The 24,595-nt window shown below is 40.1% G+C and overlaps 1 protein-coding gene across 1 annotated transcript in view; it reads right to left on the reverse strand.

The window, feature by feature from the left end:
• The window catches only part of LOC104985737 (constitutive coactivator of PPAR-gamma-like protein 1), a 116,559-nt gene that overhangs the window by 78,590 nt on the left and 13,374 nt on the right, over nucleotides 1-24,595 (reverse strand). Inside the window, exons 3-4 of the mRNA XM_010836060.1 lie at nucleotides 13,185-13,431; nucleotides 9,901-9,983 (exon numbers count right to left, since the gene is read on the reverse strand). Of these exons, the coding sequence (XP_010834362.1) occupies nucleotides 9,901-9,983; nucleotides 13,185-13,431 (330 nt within the window). The remainder of the gene's footprint in view (nucleotides 1-9,900; nucleotides 9,984-13,184; nucleotides 13,432-24,595) is intronic.

Raw genomic sequence — 24,595 nt, forward strand, 5'->3', positions numbered from 1 at the left:
TAGCTTGGGTTGCCATTTCCTTCTCCAATTAGTGAAGCCACTACCACAATTATGAAATACAATTTTTCCATCACCTCAGTTTCCTGTTCCCCTTCCCATCATAGCCCTAGGCAGCCACTAACCTGCTATCTATCACTATACTTTTGCCTTTTCTAGGATTTTACATAAAACCAATCTATTTCCTTTGTTTTCGACTCTTCACTTAAGATAATGCTTTAAGATTCATACATACTGTAAGAGATTAGTTGGTCCCTTTCTCTGCTCTCAGCATCTCATTGTGACTGCCACAATTCATTCCCCCATTTGCCAGCTGACTGCTGCCTAGTGTCTTTGAGACGACAATAGATAAAGCTGCCCAGAGACTCAGACTGAACCATTTGTGTGAACAGAGGATTTCATTCCTTATGAGTAAATGTCTAGCAGTGGGATTGCTGGGTTATATGGCAGGTGTATGTTTAACTTTGTAAGAAACTTTGTCAGACTGTTTTCAAAGTGACCATTCTGGATTCTGCTTCCCAACAGCCACATCTCAGAGCTGCAGGTGCTGACATGTACTGACACTTATCATCTGTCTCCTTAATTTCGCCCATTCTAGTGGTTAGTAATGCAGCTCATGGTGGTTTTAATCTGCATTACCTAATGGCATGGAGCATCTCCTTGTGTGCTTATTGAATATTCTGTAAAATGTCTGTTCAAAATTTTGCCTATCTTTTTCTTTGTTGTTGGGTTGTGTATCTCATTATTGTATTGTTCTTTATATATTCTGAATACAAGTCCTCTGGTAAGAATTACATTGTGCAAATAGCACAATGTAATTCTATCTCCATTCACTGTTGTTGCTTGCTTCTCATTCTTTTAACTAAGAAATCTCTAACTCCAGGTCATAAAGATCTTCTCTTATATCTTCTTCTAGAATAATTTTTATATTTTTAATTTTTGCAAATGAATATCCAGCTATTATAAAGACTAACCCCTTCTGCATTTAGTTACTTATGGACTTCTGGTGAAGGTAACTAACCACGTATATACAGGTTTATTTCTGAACTTGCTCTGTTCCATTGATCTATTTGACACCTTTATGTCAGTACTACACTGAGTTGATTATTATAGCTTTAAAGTCATACTGAAATTAGGTAATGCTAAGTCCTTCAAATTTGTTCTTCCTTTTCAACATCTTTGTTACTTTTCTAGGTCCTTTGCAGTTCCACATAAATTTTAAAACCTGCTTTTCAATTTCCACTTTAAAACAAAGCTTGATTGGATTTTGATGTAAAAGTGAAAGTGAAGTGAAAATCATTCAGTCGTGTCTGACTTTTTGCAACCCCATGGACTATACAGTCCACAGAATTCTCCAGGTCAGAATACTGGAGTGGGTAGCTGTTCCCTTCTCCAGGCTGGATTTTGATGAGGATGTAGTAAATCTATATAACAACAGTCTTTTGAACCATAAACACATACATTCCCTCATTTATTTGGATCCTTCTTTAACTTAGATCATAAATTTGCAGTGGCATCCATCAGCTGTGTGGTTCTCAAGATATTCTCTAGATAGTATTATCCAGGGTGGAGAAGTCTGCTGGGTGGTTGAGATGGAAGAAGGAACAACAGAAGGGTGATGCTGGTACACCTGGCTCGAGATGACCCATCAAGAGGTCCAGGCCAGCTGGGGAAGAAAGAAACAATGAGTAAATGGGCAGACAACCCCAGGGTGGGTGAAAGAGTGAAGTGTCAGCTTGTGAGAATAGTAAAGATAGAAGCAACAGAGACAAAAGGATAGTAAGTGTAAGATAAGAATCAGAACTCTTCTGGGAGAAGACCCAGTGTATGACTCGGCATAGAAGGCTGCAGTATAGTAGACACCGCTGGAGACAAAGAAGGAATATGCAGCCAAGTTATCCGTGGGCAAACTCTAGTACATGACCGTGCCTCAGTCTCTGAAGAGTTATCAAAGGACACCATCATGAAAGTGAAAAGACAACCCACAAAAAGCGAGAAAGTGTTTGCAAATTATGTATCTGATAAGAGACTTACATTTCAGAATATATTAAAAAAAAAAAAACAAACCAACTCATATACCTCAATAATAAAAAATTTTTTCAATGGACAAAAGATATAAATAGATATTTATCCAAAGAAGGTATACAAATGGCCAGTGAGCAAAGGAAAAGGTGTTCAACATCATTAGTCATCAGAGAAATGCAAATCAAAACCATATCACATCCACTATGACAATTAGAAATAAAACAGACAACAACAAGTGTTGGTGAGGACATGGAAAAGTCAGAACCCTCACACATCGCTGGTAAGTGTGAACAGTATAGCTGCTGTGGAAAACAGTGGGGTAGTACCTCAAAAAGTTAAGCATATTATTACTAGATGACCAGCAATTCCGGTCCAAGGCATACACCCAAGAGAAATGAAAACATGTCTATACAAATACTTGTACCTAAATATTCACAGCAGCATTACAATAGCCAAAATGTGGCTAACAATCTGAATGTCCATTGACTGATGAACAGATTGAATGTGGTAGGTATACCCACACAACAGATTGTTATTTGGCCATTAAAAAAAATGAAGTACTGATACATGCGACAATGTGACTGAACCTTGGAGGGGGAAAAAATGCTCAAAGAGGCCAGACACAAGAGGTTATATAATTCCACTTATATGAAATGTCCAGAAGAGGCAAATCCATAGAGAAAAAAGGAGACTAGTGCTTGTTAAGGGGTGGAGGAGGGAGAGAAGCAGGAAGTGACTGCTAGCAGGTGAGGTACTGGGTTTCTTTTTGGGGAATGAAAGTATTTTAAAATTAGACAGTGATGATAGATGCATAAACTTTGTGAAAGCTAAAAACCGCTGAATTATACATTTTGCATACATGCTCTATCACTCAGTCATGCCCAACTTTTTGCAACCTCATGGACTGTAGCCCGCTGCTGCTGCTAGGCTCCTCTATTGATGGAATTTTTCAGGCAAGAATACTGGATTGCTATTTCCTTCTCCAGGGGATCTTCCCACCCCAGGGATTGAACTCACGTCTCTTGCATCTCTTGCATTGGCAGGTGGATTCTTTACCACTGAGCCACCTTGGAAGCCCTGAATTGTATTTTAAAGGAGTAAATTTTATGACATGTGATTGTACCTCAATAAAACTGTTATAAAAAGAAAATTTTAAAAACATTCTAATCAGGAATGGCAGTTTGGAAGTAAATTGCCAGCAAATCCCAGTTTTGTCACATCTTCCTGGCCCCAGATTGCGCTAGTATCAAGAACAGTGACCTCTTTGGTTGAGTTGCCTAGAAGTGCCCAGGACAGAGACCACTGGCAAGGTGAGGGGTATAGGTGCACGCACCCAAGACACAGGGTCAGGAAGCTGCCAACTGAGCCACATTTTCAGAAGAAGTGATCTCTTCTGTTAGAGAGATGGAGACGACCTATTTAGGAACAATGCTGAGGTTCTGGACCCAGAGGGGAGAAAATACACTTGAAAGTGTCTTCACACATTTTAAAAACCTGAGGATATGTCACTTAATTAACATACGACTAGAAGATCCCAGGTCATGAGAAGAAACAGAAACCAAAAGTACTCCAGTAAGCTTCCTTTTGTTTAACTTACCCTACCACTCACCACCGCACGCATGAGAAGTCAGCCACTACAAACACTGTATCTTTCAGACGGCTTTTGGACCATGAATCTCTCTCTCGTCCTGACCAGGTTACGCATTTCTGCTCACTCAGGAAGAGTTCTGCGGGCAGGCACAGTCCCTACAGAAAGGAGCTAAGCTAAAAGTAACCCTGCAACTAGGAAACACAGACTCCTCCCATGACTCTGTCCCTCTTTCCCAGCAAAATGACTTCTGTCTGAAGACAGAAAAGCTATTGAGTCCCAGTGATCCCAGAAGATTCCCTGGAACACCAAGCTTTCCATCTTTACTCTAAAAGCAAATGGGAACAGGTAAAGAAGCTCAGATAAGATACAAATAAGCAAACATCTTTTGAGTTCAGTCTCGTATTTTCCATCTAACGATTCCTTATATAAATTTTAAATGAGCAAAGAATAAAACTTCTTACCTAAGTTTCCACGACCTAAAAGCTTACATCCCAGCACCATGAACCTGTGCGCTGAAATTTCATAGACTGTTAATAATGTGCAGCTCACTGAATGCATGACAGTGTAATAATAATATTAGTAGGGTGTACATTTTAAAACAATTTTAGAGTACAAATATCAATCTGTTAAAAGTGGTTCTCTTCCAAGAGTGAAATTATAAATAGCTCTCATTTCCACACTGCATAATGGTTGAGTTTTTCAAGCTTTTGGGCCCCTAACAATATTTTCTCTAGAGCCCCCAAAGTCCTTGGGTTTTAGGAAGTACTTTTTAGCTCTTATGATACAATGACTTTTTGAGAAAAAAAAGGTATGAGTTAACTTCAATTAACACTAATATACAAGCAGGAATTCCTTCTTTAGAATGTCCTATAGTGCCCATGCTGCCACCTCTTGCAATGCCTTAAAAGGTAGAACTCTTAAAATAAATGAAGCCCATCTTTCTCTTCATGCACAATTTATATTCAACTTTCTTTCAAAAAAGATTCCAGAAAGTCCGATCACCAACCTCACTCTAGTAAAGTTGCACAGTATGTTAGATATACCATAAAACTTCAAAAGGCCTGAAATCATGCTGCTCTTCTCTCTGGAAGCTGGCTCCATGATGTGAAACCCAGAGAGGGGCCATGCGGAGTGGAGATGAAAATCACTGCTTGGCTGGACACTGGTCAGCAGGTGCTACCCACAGAGCCCCTTCCGGGAAACCAAGAGAGAAGAGATCCTTCAAGTCCTGGCTTCATTCTGAGGGCCCACTGCAAGCCGTGTCATTTGCCATGACTTGGAGAATGCTGGGGTTGTGTGGCCTGCACGATGAGACATGACGGCTCTTCTGTCCACCTCCACATTCCTGGGGACCCTGACATGCTACTCTCCCAGAACCAGACTCCCTCCTCCCCAGGGTCAAACGCCACATCTTGTCCCTAAAGACATTTGTAAAAAGGATTACTCAGTGACTTTGGGTGGCAGACAGTAAGATGTAAACATATAGAGATAACTTTTAGTAAAATTCTAAGTAAATTGAAAACAAAACGTTCCTGAGGTGACCTGCTAGAGTGCCGTGGTATACAGCTGCCTCAGGGAAAGATACTGCTGGTAAAGGAAGGTGACTAAAAAGTAAATCCTAAGGCAGAGGTATAAGCACTAAAGACTGTTTAAATGAGAAAGAGACACGCACAAGAGCTAGGACTCAGATTTTGAGAAGAGCCAGAAGCAAGCAAGAAGTTTTCAAGGAGACATTTTAACTGGACGCACACAGGGAGGAGTTCAAGAGAAACCAGCACCTGCCTGGCCTGTGGCTGATGAGCAGAGCTGGGCTGGGGCAGTGGGGTGGTGATGGTGGCGTGGGCAGTTGTGTCCAGGGGAAGGTCTCCTCTGCCCACTTGCCACAACTGGGGAAGTGGTATAGAGAGATCAAAATAGAACCTGAAGAGCTATACAGGAGAACAACACTTGTAGGAGATCTAAGGAGAGGAAAGGTGAGCACAAAACTTGTAAAGGGAAATGACAAAAGGACTCTGGGGCAGGAAATACTTGGAGGTCATGAATGACTGACAGGGATAAAACTCAAAATACATGAAACTGAATATGAAGTTTGGGAACACAAAAAGCATCAAAATGAATACAAAGACCTGCAACTTATGATTAACTTAGGAAAACACTTTCAGTTAAAAAATTCAATGCCAAACCCAAATAAAAAGTTCCATAACTTTCAAGGACTCAAAATCATAAAACCATTTTTAAAAATTCAAAAAAGCACATATAAAAAAGGCCCTCATTTGGCACATGCTTATGGCCAGGAGGTGCTCCTAAGCAGAGCTGATCACCTAACATCCCAGAGGACTCCCACTCCTGCTTCTAGAATGTGATGTGACTTAAAATGGGCTCCTACTGTCCTGAAAACAAACGAAATATACTTTACTTCCAAAACAAAGAAACTTTACTCCCAAAACTAAGAAACTAGAAGTTCTTAACATGTAAACAAGTATTAAAAAGCTTAAAAACTTGACTGGCTGCCTTAACTTCCTCTTTTCTACTGCCCTAACTTGATTTTTAGGTTTTTAAGTATGTTTAGTATTGCATGCCTACTCTAATGAGCACTATCCCTGATTAATAAGACAGCACAAAACAGAATTCTGCTCCCTTCCTAGCCTTCTCTGTGGGGATCGCCTCATGATCCAACTGCCTCAGCTGTTCATCACCAGCCACTCCAGGTTCTGCTTGTGCTTCTGAATCCAGAGCCCCAGCCATGCTCTCCTATTGGCCCAACCAGCACTGTGGATGGTGATGGCAAAATGTTGACAGGGATAAGATTATGACATTACACGTTAAGGGGGGAGTTGAATTTATTAGATAATAAGTTCATATAACACCAACCCTCTGTGAATAATAAACTAGTAGATATGAACTCAGTGAAACACTTCGGCAAAATAAAGTAGGAGAAAAGGAATGCTTGAAATCGGGGAAGCAAAATCAAGTATCCTTAAAAACTGTATACAACATACTCTGTTGAAAAGGAATAAAAATCTTAAGAAAGTTTTATAATCAACAACTAACCAAATTTTCAAAAGATGTAGTTAATTTTATTACTGGGAAAAAGAAGCAACTGAAAAAGCAGATGGGTACACACAATTCTGAACAGTAGTAACGTTCATGAGGGAAAAAACCATATTCAATATCCCACAGTCTAGTTACACAGAGTGAGGTCAGAAAAACAAATATCACATATTCATGCATATATATGAAATCTAGAAAAATGGCACTGATGAACCTATCTGCAAGGCAAAAGCAGAGACACAGACAGAGAACAGGCATGTGGACGCAGTGTGGGGAGGAGCGGGCAGGAGGGATTGAGAGTAGCACTGAAACACATATGTTACCATCTGTAAAAGAGAGAGTGGGAAGCCGCTGAGTTATACAGGGGGCTCGACATTGTGCTCTGTGACAGCCTAGAGGGATGGGATGGGATGGGGTCGCGGGTGGCTGGGAGGTTTGAGAGGGAGAGGACATATGTATGCTTATGGTTGATTCACGTTTTTGCATGGCAGAAGCTGACACAACATTATAAAGCAATACTCCAATTAAAAAGAAAAAAAAAAATCCCAGTTTTTGTTAAAATGATACTACACACAAAAAACTATATAAAAGGTCAAAACACAAAAGTTTTGCAATTTTTTAACTCAAAGCCAGACGTTTCACTTTTCGTAATGTCACTTTAAAAAATCCTACAACTTATCAAATCATTGAAAAATTATGTTGCACTGCTTTGCTATTATGCTATAAAAATACCTAGCTAATATTTAAAATACACATGTTGACAGTGCAAAAACTTTGATTTTTTAAAAAACCCACAAGTGGATAGGAATCTGCTGCCAATGCAGAGGACATGGGTTTGATCTCTGGTTCGGGAAGATTCCACGTGCCCAAAGGCAACAAAGCCCATGTGCCACAACTACTGAGCCCACGGCCTCAACTACTGAAGCCTATGCGCCTAGACCCTGTGCTCCACAGCAAGAGAGGCCACTACAGCGAGAAGCCTGCACACCGCAACGAAGAACAGCTCCTGCTCACCACAACGAAGAACAGCTCCCGCTCGCCGCAACTAGAGAAAGCCTCCGCTCACCACAACTAGAGAAAGCCTGTGCACAGCAACGAAGACCCAACACAGCCAAAAATATGAGTAATTTTAAAATACACACATACACAAACAATCCTACAAACAACTTCCAGAGAAAACAGAAAAATGTCAATGTGGACTTATATTAAATGACATTAATTTAGTTGATATGATAACAGTAATATAATTAAGAGATTACCCTTATTTTTAGGTGGTGGTGTTGATATAAACCAAGATATTCCCAGGTGGCTCAGTGCTAAAGAACCTGCCTGCCAATTCAGAAGATGCTAGTTCAATCCTTGGGTCGGGAAGATCCCCTGGAGTAAGAAATGGCAACTCAATCCAGTATTCTTGTCTGGAAAATTTCATGGACAGAGAAGCCTGGCAGGCTACAGTCCACAGGATCACAAATAGTTGGATACGATGGAGCAGTAGCAGCAGCAGATATAAACCAAAGTTTTCACAAATAAAGTGTTATGATGTCTGCAACTTCCTTCCAAATAGTTGAGTTAAAAAACAAACACACAGATACAAATATACTTTACAGCAAACTGTTAACAACAGGTGAACCAAGGTGATGGATATATGAATAGATATTTTCTATTTCAACTTTTTATATATTTTTATTAACAAACTTAGGAAAAGTATGTGATAATGATGCTTGTGACCTATCAGTGGATTGAGTTGGTTTTCCAATAATGCTTCAAACAGTTCCTCACTTCTAACCTCTGACACACTAAATAAGGCGAGTTCAATTTAAACATATGTATACAGTCTGGGGATCCTGGAAGCCTCTCACTCACCCCTGCTACTCAAAACAATACAAACCTTATAAAAAACAAGCTTTCATTTTGTATCAACTTATAAAAGCATACTGTTTAATAAGCTAATGAGCATAATACTTCTGAGTCTACCTGATTTCAGACTCTACTTTTCTCGTTCTGCAAGTCATTAATGGTATCACCAGGAGCTTGGAATCAAGTTTACAAATTGCAGTACTTTGTAAATGAAAACACACATGAAGAACATTCTGGCCAAGAGCAAATAGAGAGCTGTTTTCCTTCAGGTGGGGGGAAAAAAAAAGGCAAAAGAAAACAAGTAATCTCAAACAAAAGGAGAAAAACTGACCTTCCAACAGAAGCTGAAAAGCCCCATACCAAGAACTGTTAGGATAAAAAGGAAAACATCAGGGCCCATCAATAAGAAATGGAAAAAATAGGGTTCTAGGCACCAAGGAACAAGATGAAAGAGGCAAGAGAGGAATGTCACCTGAATTCCAAGTATCACAGTTTGCTGTAAGCTAAACACTGAAAATCCTATTTGGAGGACAATTCTGGCAATAGGAAAACACGCATTCAGAAACCACTCCATGCAACCTCCCCATTAGCACAAGGAACTGAGGCCCAGGCTGCCGGCCAGTCTAGGTTCAGAATTCCCAACTCCCTATGTAATCAGTGGCAGCTATGACCACAACGCTGACAGCAGAGAACACCACACCAATTTACCCAGCAAAGGGAATTCGGAAAATCACAGGAAGCCGCTCACAAATACAAGTTCCCTAGTGACTCACAGCATTCCACTACTATGCTCACATCACACTGTAAACCCTCCCACGTTAGAAAATCAAAGTTAAGTGCTTCTTCTTGGATGTTCATTACTTCCACAAACAGGAAGGGGAGAAAAATAAGAAAATAAATATCGACGAAACAGTACAAATAGACCATTTTTCTAATGAACTTGGGTCTCCTCAATCACTCAAAAAGCGTTAAAACTATAGATTTTTACAATATTAGAAAATCAGTAAGAAAATTATGAAATTTATCAAACTCTGCTAAGATATTGATCCATAACAGATGATATTATCTATTGAAAAAATAATATTTGTAAGAAAAGAAAATACGTAAAAACTTTAGCTAAGAAATTTACACCTATCATGAAGAATTCATCTAAGGAAATTTTAAAAAACATTTATATATATTTCCCTAAAATATAAGTGCTGGGAACAATATAAGGTAGGTTCTTTGTTTTTTTTTAAGGCAGCACAGATTCTGAAGTTAGGCAGAAGCATGATACTGCTAATTTTGTGGTATATTTCCTTCTACAATAAAGAAACATTACTTAGAGTATGAAAGTAAAAGGAAAAGCAACAAATGTTGGAAATAAAATGAATTTGTACCTTAAGTGAAGCTAGTGGATGTTCTGGACCAAGTAAACTCCAATGAAAGGAAGCCAGATCTTCATCAGGTAGAATGTGATTTCCTAAAATACAAACAGGGATACCACAAAAGCCATTACTGACACAGGGGAAACTTAATATCACTGCATGTTATAACCTGTAGATTATCTTTGTTAGTTTTAGACTTTGCAATATAACTCCTTAGGACCACCTCATTTAATACACCGCACAGAACTTCCACACAGACATTGAGAATATTTCTTCATCTTTTAACACAAAACATACAGCAGACCAATCTCTTGAAGCTGCTTCAAGTACATTTCCATTATAGGCTTAACAGCATTCAAACTGAATAAACTGCATAAAAACCTAAGTAACTCCCCAGCACAGTATTAAGGTCAATCTGACAATGCCAGATGCCAAATACCAATCTGATACAAGTTTTCATGTGTTTATGAGAGACTATGGCTCAAACTGCATTCTGTGAAGTAGGTTCGACAGCAGATGCAGAATCTACACAGTTATAAAACCTAAGGTTAAGTGACAATGCTTGCAGTTTGTGACACGGATCAACACCCTCCTCCTCAAATTTCTAGCACCACCCACAAAATAGATGTACAAAGCACGGACTGCACTACCCCCAAGAAGTGTCCGTCAGCTCTCTGCATATCCCCGGGGCTATGTCACAGGTAAGAACTATATTCAGCTGAGGAACTACATTTTTGGGGGTAAACATTTTCCCTTCAATATAATGCTTGGATACCTGATATACTAACATATTTGTTAGTTGTTTTGATAGAATTTAAAAGCAATAATTTCCTAAATAATTCTGTGATTTGTATATTATGATTTAGTTACCTCCACACTAAGCAGATGCATTACTGAGCTGCTAGCAGAAGGCAAGACAAGGTGAGCGCGTCTCAGCATTGCTACTCCTAATATGCTAGACACAGAACGTGACACAGGCTTGCCGAACTGTCACGACATCCACGAGAGCAGAGCCACGCCCAAACCGTCAATCACTGAGTTCTGTATTGCCTTCCTCTGCTCACAGACAGTGCAGAACATCAGTGTGAAGTATAAAGCATCTGAGATTTGTTTTTGAAGCCACTATCTGAAAAAATATTAAGCCAATTCCAACATCAAGTATAGTCTGTTAAAACTTGGGCCACAGACTTAAATGAGTATTTCACTCAACTTTTCTAAAACAAAACATCTTATATTGCTATGCTTTCTATTACAAAAAGGAGAAATTATACTTTCTATTTTAAAAAAAGGAAAAATAGTATTTCTCATATGAGGACACTGAAATTTTCACACAAAATCTAAACTAAAATGCTCTAAAAATGCTCACCCAATTAAGAGTTTATAATTCGCCTAAATTTTTTGAAGAAATTTCAAGCCTTAAATTAATTCATTACTAAATTATTCACAATGTTATTATTTTTCATTTCTTTTAATATTTCATAAACTATTAGTTGGTATTATCTCCCAAGAAATTTATTCAATGTTTCTTAAATAAGATAAACAAATGCCCTTCCCAGGGTAGCTAAGGTATCCATATTCTAAAAGTATGCAATATTCCCATTCATTTAAAGTCAATTAACATGCCCAAGTCAATGGGTATAACATTTAAGCAAATACGAAACTTTTCATGTGTCCATCCACTTCATCACTTTTTAACATTTGAGGAAATATCCCTTTATATTTTAATATCTGAAAACATAAAAGTACTATATGCATTTAGAAATTAGGTTTTAATCCTCTGAATCCCAAGTCACAAGAGTTCAGTAAGAAAATGGACAGAAAATAGCCAAGTACTAACTTAAAGACATGTATTTGAGATTGGATCCAAATAAAGACAACTTGTAAAATCAGAATTTTTTTTTATTAACTTGTAGTTACACAATTTGAAATGTTATCACCAAATTACATACGAAAAATTATGGCTCCCTCACTATAATTTCTAGTTGTATAAAACTCTTTTGGAATGTTTATTGAAAAATCTGCTAATTAGAAATTTCTAAAAGAACCCACAATATAGTCCCCCTTGTGAGCACAACCAGATCCTGTTGCTAAGCATTGCAGAATAAAAACAGAGAGTGCAGTAAGATCTCACTTTTTCTTAAGACCACACATCTCTCAAAGAGGGCCTGAGTACTCCCAAACAGCTTTCAATCTCATCACTGAAGTTCTTGGGTTTTACTCACAGAAGGGTTTTGCTCAGAACACACTTCACATTTTTAACAAACTCTCTGCAAACTAGAGCCAGATACTCAAGTAGCTAAGAGACATGCACAAGAAAGGGAAGCTGACAGAAAAGATAGAAATAACTATAAACTACAGACATAAAGTGATAAATGGATTACCTATTACCAAGTTGGACTTCCCTGGTGGCTTACCAAGTTGCTTTAAAGAGAAAAATTTATATATAAAATCTTAGTTAAAACAAGATTTCATCCCTTCTAGATATTCAGCATAAAGAATTTCTCCAAGGGAGTTTTTAAAGATATTTATACATTTACTTGGAGAAGGCAATGGCACCCCACTCCAGTACCCTTGCCTGGAAAATCCCATGGGCGGAGGAGCCTGGTAGGCTGCAGTCCATGGGGTCGCTAAGAGTCGGACACGACTGAGCGACTTTACTTTCACTTTTCACTTTCATGCATTGGAGAAGGAAATGGCAACCCACTCCAGTGTTCTTGCCTGGAGAATCCCAGGGATGGGGGAGCCTGGTGGGCTGCTGTCTGTGGGGTCACACAGAGTCAGACACGACTGAAGCGACTTAGCAGCATTCATTTACTTAAGATGCAGCCTTTGGAAACAAAGGTAGGATAGTTTATTTCTGTTGTTTTCCTTTTAAAGTAGTGAGAATCCTGAAAACAAGGGGAACACAGAACAGTGCTAACTTCACAGCAAATTTTCTTCTGTAATTTGTGTCAAAGGTTTAAATGCTTTTCACAGTGAGAACATATTAGCATTTGTGATTTTTAAATGTTATTTCCCCGAAACTTTAAGAGCATTTTATCCCCAAAGTTAGTTTATTGGCCTAGACAAAACAATACATAAACAAACACTTAAGAACAAAAGAAGCACATACATTATCAGCAAAAAATAATGAGTAAAGAATGTTACTGAAGAGAAGCCCATTCCCTGGTTTTCTAAAATTTAAGACACAATCCAAAATATTCTAGCACCGAAATTAAAAAAAAAAAAAAAAATCAGTATGTTCCTGATACACAGAACTTGTTCACAAAATGAGAGAGCTTTACACTCCCACTTACCTAACAGAGCGGCAAAGATAGGGAAGCGGTTTGGGTTCAGGTCCAGCTGCTTGGCAACCTCATGCATCAGGTACTGGCTCGTGGTGAGACTCTTCCCATTCCGGCTCAGTTTTAGGGCGTGGGCACTGAAGTAGTAGGGGATGTTGCACAGTGCATAATCAGAGTCGTATGCAACCAAGCCATGGAAGCCGTTTTCTCTGCAGAAACCGATCACTTCTTGATGATGGTCCTCAATGCTCTGTGCAACCTGTGCAAGTAAGAAGAGCACTTCATCAGAGGCCAGTACCACTGCAACATGCGCTCTATATGCAGACATATTTGTACAGAATCTGCCAGATATAGAAGATATGCAAGACAGCCAAATAGTCAAAACTGCCATAATAAAGTATGAGGCACATTGCTCAAATAAGAATTTCAGTAAGAAACATCTCTGGTCAGTAACTTATGATCCCAACCATACCGCAGATTAATTTTCAATTCTTACCAAATTTGAAGATCACCCCATTTAAAATTATACAACACCAGGTGGCCCCTGCGACAGTATTTTGAAGGAAGGGGATCAGGGGGAGAAGGGGAAGACAGAGGAGGAAAATGAAGTGAGAAAGAAGGAGACAAAGGGAGAAGTCAGACACTCTCAGTGAAACCAAAATAATTTCTTCAAAGAAGATCACAGCAAATAGGTGAAATGATCAGAAGGATTTTCTAAACAAAAATAAAAGCCAAGTATTATCCATCACCTATCTGTCTACTAGTTAATATAGATCCTGAAGCATTGAGCATATGGGACAATAACAATGAACATGTGTTCAGTTCAGTTCAGTTCAGTCGTGTCTGACTCTTTGTGACCGCACTGACTGCAGAACGCCAGGCTTCCCTGTCCATCATCAATTCCTGGAGCTTGCTCAAACTCATTTCCATTGAGTTGGTGATGCCATCCAACCATGTTATCCTCTGTCGACCCCTTCTTCTCCTGCCTTCAATCTTTACCAGCATCAGGGTCTTTTCCAAAGAGTCAGTTCTTCCCATCACATGGCCAAAGTACTAGAGCTTCAGCTTTAGCATCAGTTCTTCCACTGAATATTCAGTACTGATTTTCTTTAGGACTGACTTGTTTGATCTCCTTGCAATCCAAGGGACTCCCAAGAGTCTCCTCCAACACCACAGTTCAAAAGCATCAATTCTTCAGCACTCAGCTTTCTTTATGGTCCAATTCTCACATTTCTTTGCCGACAAAGGTCTGTCTAGTCAAAGCTATGGTTTTTTCAGTAGTCATGTATGGATGTGAGAGTACAGAAAACTATAATTTAAAAAATTCTAAAATTAGGCCAGCTGCATCTAGAAATGATAATCTTCGAGTCCATGCTCTCTACCTCAAATCACTTTATTATGTAGAATTTTATATTTACAGCAATGTCTTAAGGCATTTAAAAATCACCAGTGATTCCTGTTTTCCAGACATCTTTAACATTAAGTCTGCACAATCTCCTAAGAGGTTTTTGAAATGAAAAGAGATTGTAAGTACCATTCCCTTGCTCCACTCCCCTCACAGATCTAGAAAAGGCAGCATGGTTCCTTGCTTCATAGAATCAGATATCCTGTAAAGGAGATTATGGTTACACAGTTGCTAAGTCATGTCCAGCCTCTTTTTGACCCCATGGACTATACAGCCTTTCAGGCTCCTCTGTCAAGGGGATTTCCCAGGCAAGAATATTGGAGTGGGTAGCCATTCCCTTCTCCAGGGAATCTTCCCGACCCAGGGATCGAACCTGTGTCTCCTCCTTTGGCAGGCAGATTCTTTACCAATGAGCCACCAGATGGGGCAGAATTAAAGGTATGAGTTGAGTCAGTGTATAATGTATGTTTTGCAAGAGAGTTTATTAACCTATTCTTCTGGGAAACTGAGGCTAAGAGCAGTTCAGAACCTAGCTCTGCCCAGCTCTAGGACGAGAGCAGTCCAGAGACATCCTCTCTGAGCACGCTTTGTCTACATGCCTCACAGCATATTACCTCATTACCCTCATAATAACCCTACAAGGGGAAAGGAGCCAGCCCTGTGTGGTCACTCAGAAGGGTGTTCAACAAGCAGGGGAAGAGCAAGTGTACTGGCTCAGACGTGAGTGTGGTATCTGCAGCCCCATCCTAGTGACCCGGGGTAAGCAGCAGGTGATGGAGTCACAGCAGGCAGGACAGGTCTATGGCAGGTTTTCAAGGAAGGCTACTGGCAATGCAAAACAACAGGCAATACATTTCCAGAGCTGCAAAGCACTCATACTCTTTGATGCTGCAGTAATCTTACTCCAGGAAATACAGCCTAAGAAACCAACCTATCAGATAAAAAAAATGCTGGGAGCATAAAAAGGATGAAGGTAGCCTTCTATGGGAAAAATAATATTAAGGAGCTAGGCAAAGACAGAAACTACACAATGTTGTGAAGAAACTTGAGAAAAGCTTGGAACAAAATATTAAACAAAACCATTTCGGAACACAATATTCGGTACATACAACCACAAAGGAATAAGCAAAAACTGACACGGTGGTTCAGGGTGGTGCAATTATGCTTTTTTAAAGAAAAAAACTTTTTTTCAAAGAAAAAGGCCACCTCTATGCCACTGCCCTGGGGTCAAATATTCCTCCTTTCATATCCATCGCTCACCAGACAAGGCATACAACTTGCTCATCTGTGTATCAAGGGTCTAGGTTGGTGCCTGGCATACAGTAAAAACTACTTAAGAAATGAAAAACTCTGGGGGTTCCAGTTCAGAGGCCCCCAGTCTTTAAATTATTTATAAAGGTTAATAGGATAAACTCTAATCAGTAGAAACCAACATCCATCAGAGCCTTATAGAGTAGTTTCATCTATCTGGAGAGAGGGGGATGTAGCACTTTTCACAGTCATTTCCTTCTTCTACAGACTCTTTCCCAAACACAATTCCCTGTTCATTCTGAACACTTGATTTCAGACTGGCATTAAAAAGTGAGGTAAATGAACTATTAATAATTCACTACAAGACTAATTTGCAAGTGATTAAAAATATCTTTTTTCTTTTTTACTTTTTATTTTGTATTGGGCTATAGCCAATTAACAATGTTGTGACAGTTTCAGGTGAACAGCTAAGGGACTCAGTCATACATACACAGGTATCCATTCTCCCCCAAACTCCTCTCCCATCCAGGCTGCCAGATAACATCAATCAGAGTTCCATGTGCTATACAGTAGGACCTCGTTGGTTATCCATTTTAAATACAGCAGTGTATACTGGTCCATCCCAAACTCCCTAAGTATCTTTTACCCCATCCTCCTCCTTCACCCTAAAACCATAAATTTGTTCTCTAAGTCTGTGAATCTGTTTCTGTTTTATAAGTTCATTTGATTAAATATCTTAATCCTCTCCCAAAGCACATCTAACATGAAACAAATAGTTGTCTGCTAGAATTAATCCCCTAAAACAAAAGATATAGGAGCCTGCTCAGTCGTGTCTGACTCTTTGCAACCCCATAGACTGAAGCCCTCCAGGCTCCTCTATCCATAGAATTCTCTAGCCATTACCTTCTCAAGGGGATCTTCACAACCCAGGGATCAAACCCAGGTCTCCTGCATTGCAGGAGAATTCTTTACCGTCTGGGCCACCAGGGAAGGCCGATTAATCTCCTAAAACAAAAGATAAAGAAATCCCACCCTTAAGAAAACACAGACTTCAAATCTAAAGCAAGGTATATAACTGAATCACTTTGCCATACACCAGAAACTAACACAACACTGTAAAGCAAGTGAAAGTCGCTCAGTCTTGTCTGACTCTGCCACCCCATGGACTATACAGTCCATGGAATTCTCCAGGCCAGAATACTGGAGTGGGTAGCCTATCCCTTCTCCAGCAGATCGTCCCGACCCAGGAACCAAACCAGGATCTCCTGCACTGCAGGCGGATTCTTTACCAACTGAGCTATCAGGGAAGCAAATCAACTGTACTTCAATAAATAATAAACATAATAAAGCAAGGTCAAGCAATCTGTGCCCTTTGTTCATCTTTCATCCTGTTCATCTTTCCTATTTCAAGTACCGTGAGTGATGGGGAGGAAAACCAAAAAGTCCAAGTTCCGGTTCTGGCTTGATGCCCAACCTATCTGGTGAGGAAGGTAAAATTCATGAATCTTCAAGGTTCTTTCACCTTCTAAAATTCTAGTATTCTTCCTTACTAGTTAACATCTATTATGCCTTTATCTGAGGAAAGGCTACATGGCATTAAGAGCCACAGGGTAACAGAAATGCAAACTTTCCTAGTGGCTCAGTGGTAAAGAATCTGCCTGCCAATGCAGAAGATGCAGGTTCGATCCCCAGGTCAGGAAGATCCCCTGGAGTAGGAAATAGTAACCCACTCCAGTATTCTAGATGGGATAATCCCACAGAAAGAGGAGCCTGGCAGGCTACAGTCCATGGGGTTGCAAAGTGTCAGACGTGACTGAGTACAGAACATTAAACATAAAATCCTTTTCAGTAAAGGAACAATGGAAGTATGGTCTAACAGTTACTCAATTAGGAAAATAAAAGCCTCACAGAACACCTAAATGAAAGAGTCTGGTTGATGAATACAACATGACTCTACATTTGTACAAGCGCACATCACTGTACACCTCATACACGGAATAAACTTTAATATGCCTAATGTAAAAAAAATTAGCCAGCAGTCAGGAACGCTAGGCCCGATGCAAACTGACAAATGTACTGAACTGTACTGTAAACTGTCTGTCACAGCGGTGCCGGTGAACAACTCTGCAACCATTTCCACATGTGTCAGCTTGGGGTAAAGGAATGGGAGATGATCTGGGTATCTCCCTGTCAGAGAACGGGGTTACAAATGTGCAAAGGGAGGAGGCTAGCACGCTCCTATGGTGTTGGGCTAGCCATGGAGAGATCCACAGATGACAACACAGTCACAGAAATCATCAGAGGTAAGCATGTGCACGTGGGCTGGTCTATAAACACACACATACATCTCCTATCTGTCAGCAGGGAGCCAAGAAGCAGTCACTCCAGGAGAAAGAACATCTATACTCCAATCGGGTTTCTAAATACCATTCTCCACTAAAAGGGACCAGAGCCTTTGGGAAAAAAGTGGGTAACGCCAGGGCAGAGAAGTCCAAGATGAGCCTGGGACATCTACCTTGTGGTGCCAGGAAGGAAGGTAGTGATCACAAAACAAAGGACAGGGTATGTCAGCGGCACACAAAAGCCCACCTGAAAGATGCCCAATGATCAAAGCTGAAACAATCTGTGCTACAAAACAAATAACGTAGTGCTGGGTATAACCAAAGTGTACAATGAACACGTGAGTCGATACTGATACAAATACATGAAATAAAAGAGACAACTCTTCCCCCAGAAGAATTCAAATAGTAATGTAAAACCCCTTCCCAACAGGTGCCATTTAACCCCACCCCTCCCTTGAATGTATGCTGCACTTTATGACAGCCTCCAAAGAACCAAACCAGCAAAGGGGACAACAGACGTGACACCGAGCAGATGCCTGTAAATACCACTGTACAGGCACTGCGTCCTTGCAGCATTCTCCCCAGATCACAAGAACACATCGGACAGCTCAAACTGCAGGCCAGCCTACAAAATGCCTGATCAATTCTCCCGAAATGTTGAGGTCACACAGAGACTAGCAGAAGCCAGAGGTCACTAAGGGAGACAAGATGCCTAAAGGCAACAGGGAATCCAAAACGGATACGGGTGGAAAATGGAAGATATCTGAATGAAATACATAATGCAGTTAATGGTACACTTGTTGTTGTTCAGTCACTCAGTCATGTCTGACTCTTTGTGACCTCATGAACTGTAGCACGCCAGGCTTCCCTGTCCTTCACCATTTCCCAGCGTTTGCTCAAACTCATGTCCATTGAGTTGATGATGCCATCGAACCATCTCCTCCATTGCCCTCTTCTCCTGCCCTCAATCTTTGCCAGCATCAGGGTCTTTTCCAATCAGTTGGCTCTTCACATCAGGTGGTCAAAATATTAGAGCTTCTGCATCAGGCCTTCCAAAGAATATTTAAGGTTGATTTCCTTTAAGATTGACTGGTTTGATCTCCTTGCAGTCCAAGGGGCTCTCAAGTTTCTTCTCCAGCACCACAATAAGAAAGCATCAATTCTTCAGTGCTCAGCCTTCATGGTCCAACTCTCACATCCATACATGACTACTGGAAAAACCATAGCTTTGACTATACAGACCTTTGTTGGCAAAGCGATGTCTCTGATTTTTAATACACTGTCTAGGTCTGTCATAGGTTTTCTTCCAAGGAACAAGCATCTTTTAACTTCATGGCTGCAGTGACCATCCACAGTGATTTTTGAGCCCAAGAAAATACAATCTGCCACTGTTTCTACTTTTTCCCCATCTATTTGCCATGAAGGGATGGGACCAGATGCCATGATCTTGGTTTTTTGAATGTTGAGTTTTAAGCCAGCTTTCTCACTCTTCTCTTTCACCCTCATCAAGAGGGTCTTTAGTTCCTTTTTGCTTTCTGCCATTAGCAATGGTATCATCTGCATATCTGAGGTACCAATGTTAATTTTTTTAGTTTTAATACTTTTAAACTATTAACTAGGATGTTAACATGTATGGAAGTTGAGTGAAGGACATTTAGGAACTCTCTGTACCATTTTTGTAACTCTTCTATAAACCAAAATTATTCCCAAGTAAGTTTATTTTTAAAAGAAAAAAAAAAAGTCTGCAAGACACTGGGAGACTGTTTTAAACTATTTCATCAGGGGAACAAAGCACTGAATGGCATGAAAGGCAAAGTCTCCAAGAGTCTATCATATGAAAACATAACTCTGGGTCCCCAGACAGTCCAACTGAGGGAGGTAGGAAAGCCCAACGCAGATGGCATAAACCTATGAATGGATGGATAAAATCCAACAACCAAGAATACCTGTAAGAGGTCCAGTGAACAACTCTTCAAGACTCACATCAAAGAGCCTGGTAAAGAATCTGGGGCAGAGAATTGGATGGGATGAAAAGAAGACTCAATGCAAGGTGTGGGTGAAGATAGGAAAATGCCTGGGTTGTATCAAAACAAAGCCTGAGAGGCAGTTATTTAATTAAAAATAAAAATTAAATTCTAGAGACTAAGCTTCTGAGAATCAGGGTCTAACAGGTATCTGTTGTTCTTTCTGCTCTGAGTGTGTCTCTATTCTGGTCCGAACATCTCCCTCTCCCGTTTCCCGTCTTATCTGCTCTATCCCTGTCCCTCTGTCTGTCTCTCCAATTCCCTAGCCTTCCAGCTCCTGGCTCAGACTGGGCACATGATGTTTAATGAACACGCTGTGTCTAGTTCTTAATTCTTATTTTAGAAATGAGTAAAAACTATCAAATACAATTGGGAAGATTATTTCAATTTGAATTCCCAAAGAGTATAAAATAAGCTAAAAAATTAAGCCCTGAGACCTACCTACTTCCAGGTGATAAAGAAGGGGTTAAGGCCTCCTGTTAGAGTGAGCCAGACTTGGAATTATGCATACCTTCTTACAGAAAACCCCAGGCTAGGAACCAAAGACCACCCACCACCTTAAAAGGCACTAGGCCTTGACTGATCTTTGCCATGGCTGCCATCACCACTGCATCAAAATGCGACTCCAGATCAAGGGTGTGAAACCCTGGAGCTCCTGTGTACACAGCATAGAGCAGTCAGTGTTGACTTTTGATACGTGTTTTGGTATCACAACCAGGCTGGGAACCACCAAACATCTCACCTCACCTCACCTCTCCACCCAGAAACACGGCGTCACCAAGAAACACAGTGTATACAAGATCTTCAGTAGAAGATCTTCATGTTCAAGATCTTCAGTAGTTGGCAAAGCGCCCTATATTTGGTCCCAATGAAGTACTTCATATTTAGCTAGGGGTAACTTTATGCTACTATATTTTTGCCACAGAATCTTAGGTAAATCTTTTTATCTCAACAGTTTTAATTTTCATTATTAAAAAGGCAGATATATCAAAAATTCACTATTTTTTACAAAGAATAATGACTAAAGAATTCTCAAGCTACTTTGCAAATGTATTTATTTATTAATGCTGAAAGCAGCTATGGGGAAAGTCCAGTAAGAATGAAAAAGTAACACTGTTCCTTACTCCTAATCTCCAGTGAAGAAGCACTTGTACAGTGACGTTTTGTATCTCTGGCACCAGGTAGGTGAACTCCACTACCTACTTCCTGTACTTCCATCTCTTCATCTGTAAAAATAATAGTACTCCCCTACCTTAGAGGGTAGCCGTGATGATTAAATGAGTTACTACACATAAACAGCTCAGAATCATTCACAAACAATAAGCACTCAACAAATGTCAGCTACTATTTACTTTTAGTAAGCTCTGTGAGAAAGGATCTGCTTCTTCATGCTTTTCATGCAGGACCTAAGTTCTTAGATTTTCTAACACAAAGGAAAAAATACCCTATGTCGTTCTTTAGAATAATTTTCAGCTCAGGGGATAATGTGACACATCCTCCAACCAACTGCCAGATTTAAAAGATGTAACTTAACCTGAACAGAAGAGGATATAAGTTGAGCTAAATTCTGAGGGGGGAAAAAAAAAATCAGGCTCTGACCTTTATCCAAAGAATTCTAGACGCTAGGTTTTAGATGCGTAAGACTTATTCAGGCTATTAACTACCTACTCAAGTAGAGCTGTTTCAAGCAGACCCAGTTTCCCCCTCAGTCAGTCTCTCCCATCAGAAGTTTCCATAAGCCTCTTATCCTTATCCAGAGGTCAGACAGAATGAAAACCACAATCACAGAAAACTAACCAAACTTGTCACATGGACCACAGCCTTGTCTAATTCAATGAAACTATGAGCCATGCCATGTAGGGCCACCCAAGACGGACGGATCATGGTGGAGAGTTCTGATAAAACGTAGTCCACTGGAGAAGGGAATGGAAAAGCACTTCAGTTATCTTGCCTTGAGAAACCCATGAACACCATGAAAAAGCAAAAAGATAGGACACTGAAAGATGAACTCCCCAGGTCAGTAGGTGCCCAATATGCTACTGGAGAAGAGTGGAGAGATAACTCCAGAAAGAATGAAGAGATGGAGCCAAAGCAAAAACAACACCCAGTTGTAGATTTGACTTAGGAACCTGGAATGTTAGGTCCATGAATCAAGGTAAGTTAGAAGTGGTCAAGCAGGAGACGGCAAGAGTGAATATCGACATTTTAGGAATCAGTGAACTAAAGTGGATGGAAATGGGTGAATTTACCTCACATGACCATTATATCTACAGCTGTGGACAAGAATCCCTTAGAAGGAAAGGAGTAGCCCTCGCAGTCAACAGAAGAGTCCAAAATGCAGTACTCAGAATGGTTGCAATCTCAAAAATGAAAGAATTATCTCAGTTCATTTCCAAGGCAAACCATTCAACAAAACAGAAATCCAGGTCTATGCCCCAAACACTAATGCTGAAGAAGATGAAGTTGAACAATTCTATGAAGACTTACAAGACCTTCTAGAACTAACACCCAAAAAAGATGTCCTTTTTATTATACAGGACTGGAATGTAAAAGTAGGAAGTCAAGAGATACCTGGAGTAACAGGCAAATTTGGCCTTGGAGTACAGAATGAAGCAGGGCAAAGGCTATCAGAGTTTTACCAAGGGAACGCAGTGATCAGAGCAAACACCCTCTTCCAACAACACAAGAGAAGACTACACATGGACAACACCAGATGGTCAATACCGAAATCAGACTGATTATATTCTTTGCAGCCAAAGATGAAGAATCTCTATACAGTCAGCAAAGACAAGACTGGGAGCTGACTGTGGCTCAGATCATGAACTCCTTATTACGAAATTCAGACTTAAATCAAAGAAAGTAGGTAAAACCACTAGACCATTCAGGTTTGACCTAAATCAAATCCCTTATGACTATACAGTGGAAGTGACAAATTGATTCAAGGGATTAGATCTGATAGAGTGCATGAAGAACTAAGGATGAAGGTTTGTGAAACCATACACAAGGCAGGGATCAAGAACATCCCTAAGAAAAAGAAATGCAAAAGGCAAAACGGCTGTCAGGAGGCCTTACATATGGCTGAGAAAAAAAGAGAAGTTAAAGGCAAAGGAGATACCCATTTAAACGAAAGATATATCCATTTGAATGAAGAGTTCCAAAGAATAGCAAGGAGAGATAAGAAAGCCTTCCTCAGTGATGTATTCAAAGAAATAGAGAAAAACAATAGAGCTGAAAGACTAGAGATCTCTTCAAGAAAATTAGATACCAAAGGAATATTTCATGCAAAGTAGGGCACAAATAAAGGACGAAATGGTATGGACCTAACAGAAGCAAGACAGATTAAGAAGAGGTGGCAAGAATACACAGAAGATCTATACAAAAAAAGATCTTCACGACCCAGATAACCACGATGGTGTGATCACTCACTAGAGCCAGACATGCTGGAATGCTAAGTAAAGTGGGCCTTAGGAAGCATCACTGTGAACCAAGCTAGTGGAGGTGATGGAATTCCAGTTGAGCTATTTCAAATCCTAAAAGATGATGCTGTGAAAGCGCTGCACTCAATATGCCAGCAAATTTGGAAAACTCAGCAGTGGCCACAGGACTGGAAAAGGTCAGTTTTCACTCCAATCCCAAAGAAAAGTAATGCCAAAAAATGTTCAAACTACTGCACAATTGCACTCATCTCACATGCTAGGAAAGTAATGCTCAAAATTCTCTAAGACAGGCTTCAACAGTATGTGAACTGAGAACTTCCAGATGCTCAAGCTGGATTTAGAAAAGGCAGAGGAACCAGAGGTCAAAATGCCAACATCTGTTGGATCATTGAAAAAGCATGAGAGTTCCAAAAAAACATCTACTTCTGCTTTGACTATGCCAAAGCCTTTGACTGTGTGGATCACAACAAACTGTGGAAAATTCTGAAAGAGATGGGAATACCAGACCACCTGACCTGCCTCTTGAGAAATCTGTATGCAGGTCAAGAAGCAACAGTTAGAACTGGACATGGAACAACAGACTGGTTCCAAATCGGGAAAGGAGTACATCAAGGCTGCATACCGTCACCCTGCTTATTTAACTTATATGCAGAGCACATCATGCGAAATGCCGGACTGGATGAAGCACAGTCTGGAATCAAGATTGCCGGGAGAAATATCAATAACCTCAGATATGCAGATGACACCACGCTTATGGCAGAAAGTGAAGAAAAACTAAGGAGCGTCTGGATGAAAGTGAAAGAGGAGAGTGAAAAAGTTGGCTTAAAATTCAGCATTCAGAAAACTAAGATCATGGCATCTGGTCCCACCACTTCATGGCAAATAGATGGGGAAACAATGGAAACAGTGAGAGATTTTATTTTCTTGGGCTCCAAAATCACTGCAGATGGTGACTGAAGCCACG

The sequence above is a fragment of the Bison bison genome, unplaced genomic scaffold (assembly GCF_000754665.1).
Source record: "Bison bison bison isolate TAMUID 2011002044 unplaced genomic scaffold, Bison_UMD1.0 scf7180017864057, whole genome shotgun sequence".
NCBI classification, from domain to species: Eukaryota; Metazoa; Chordata; class Mammalia; order Artiodactyla; family Bovidae; genus Bison; species Bison bison.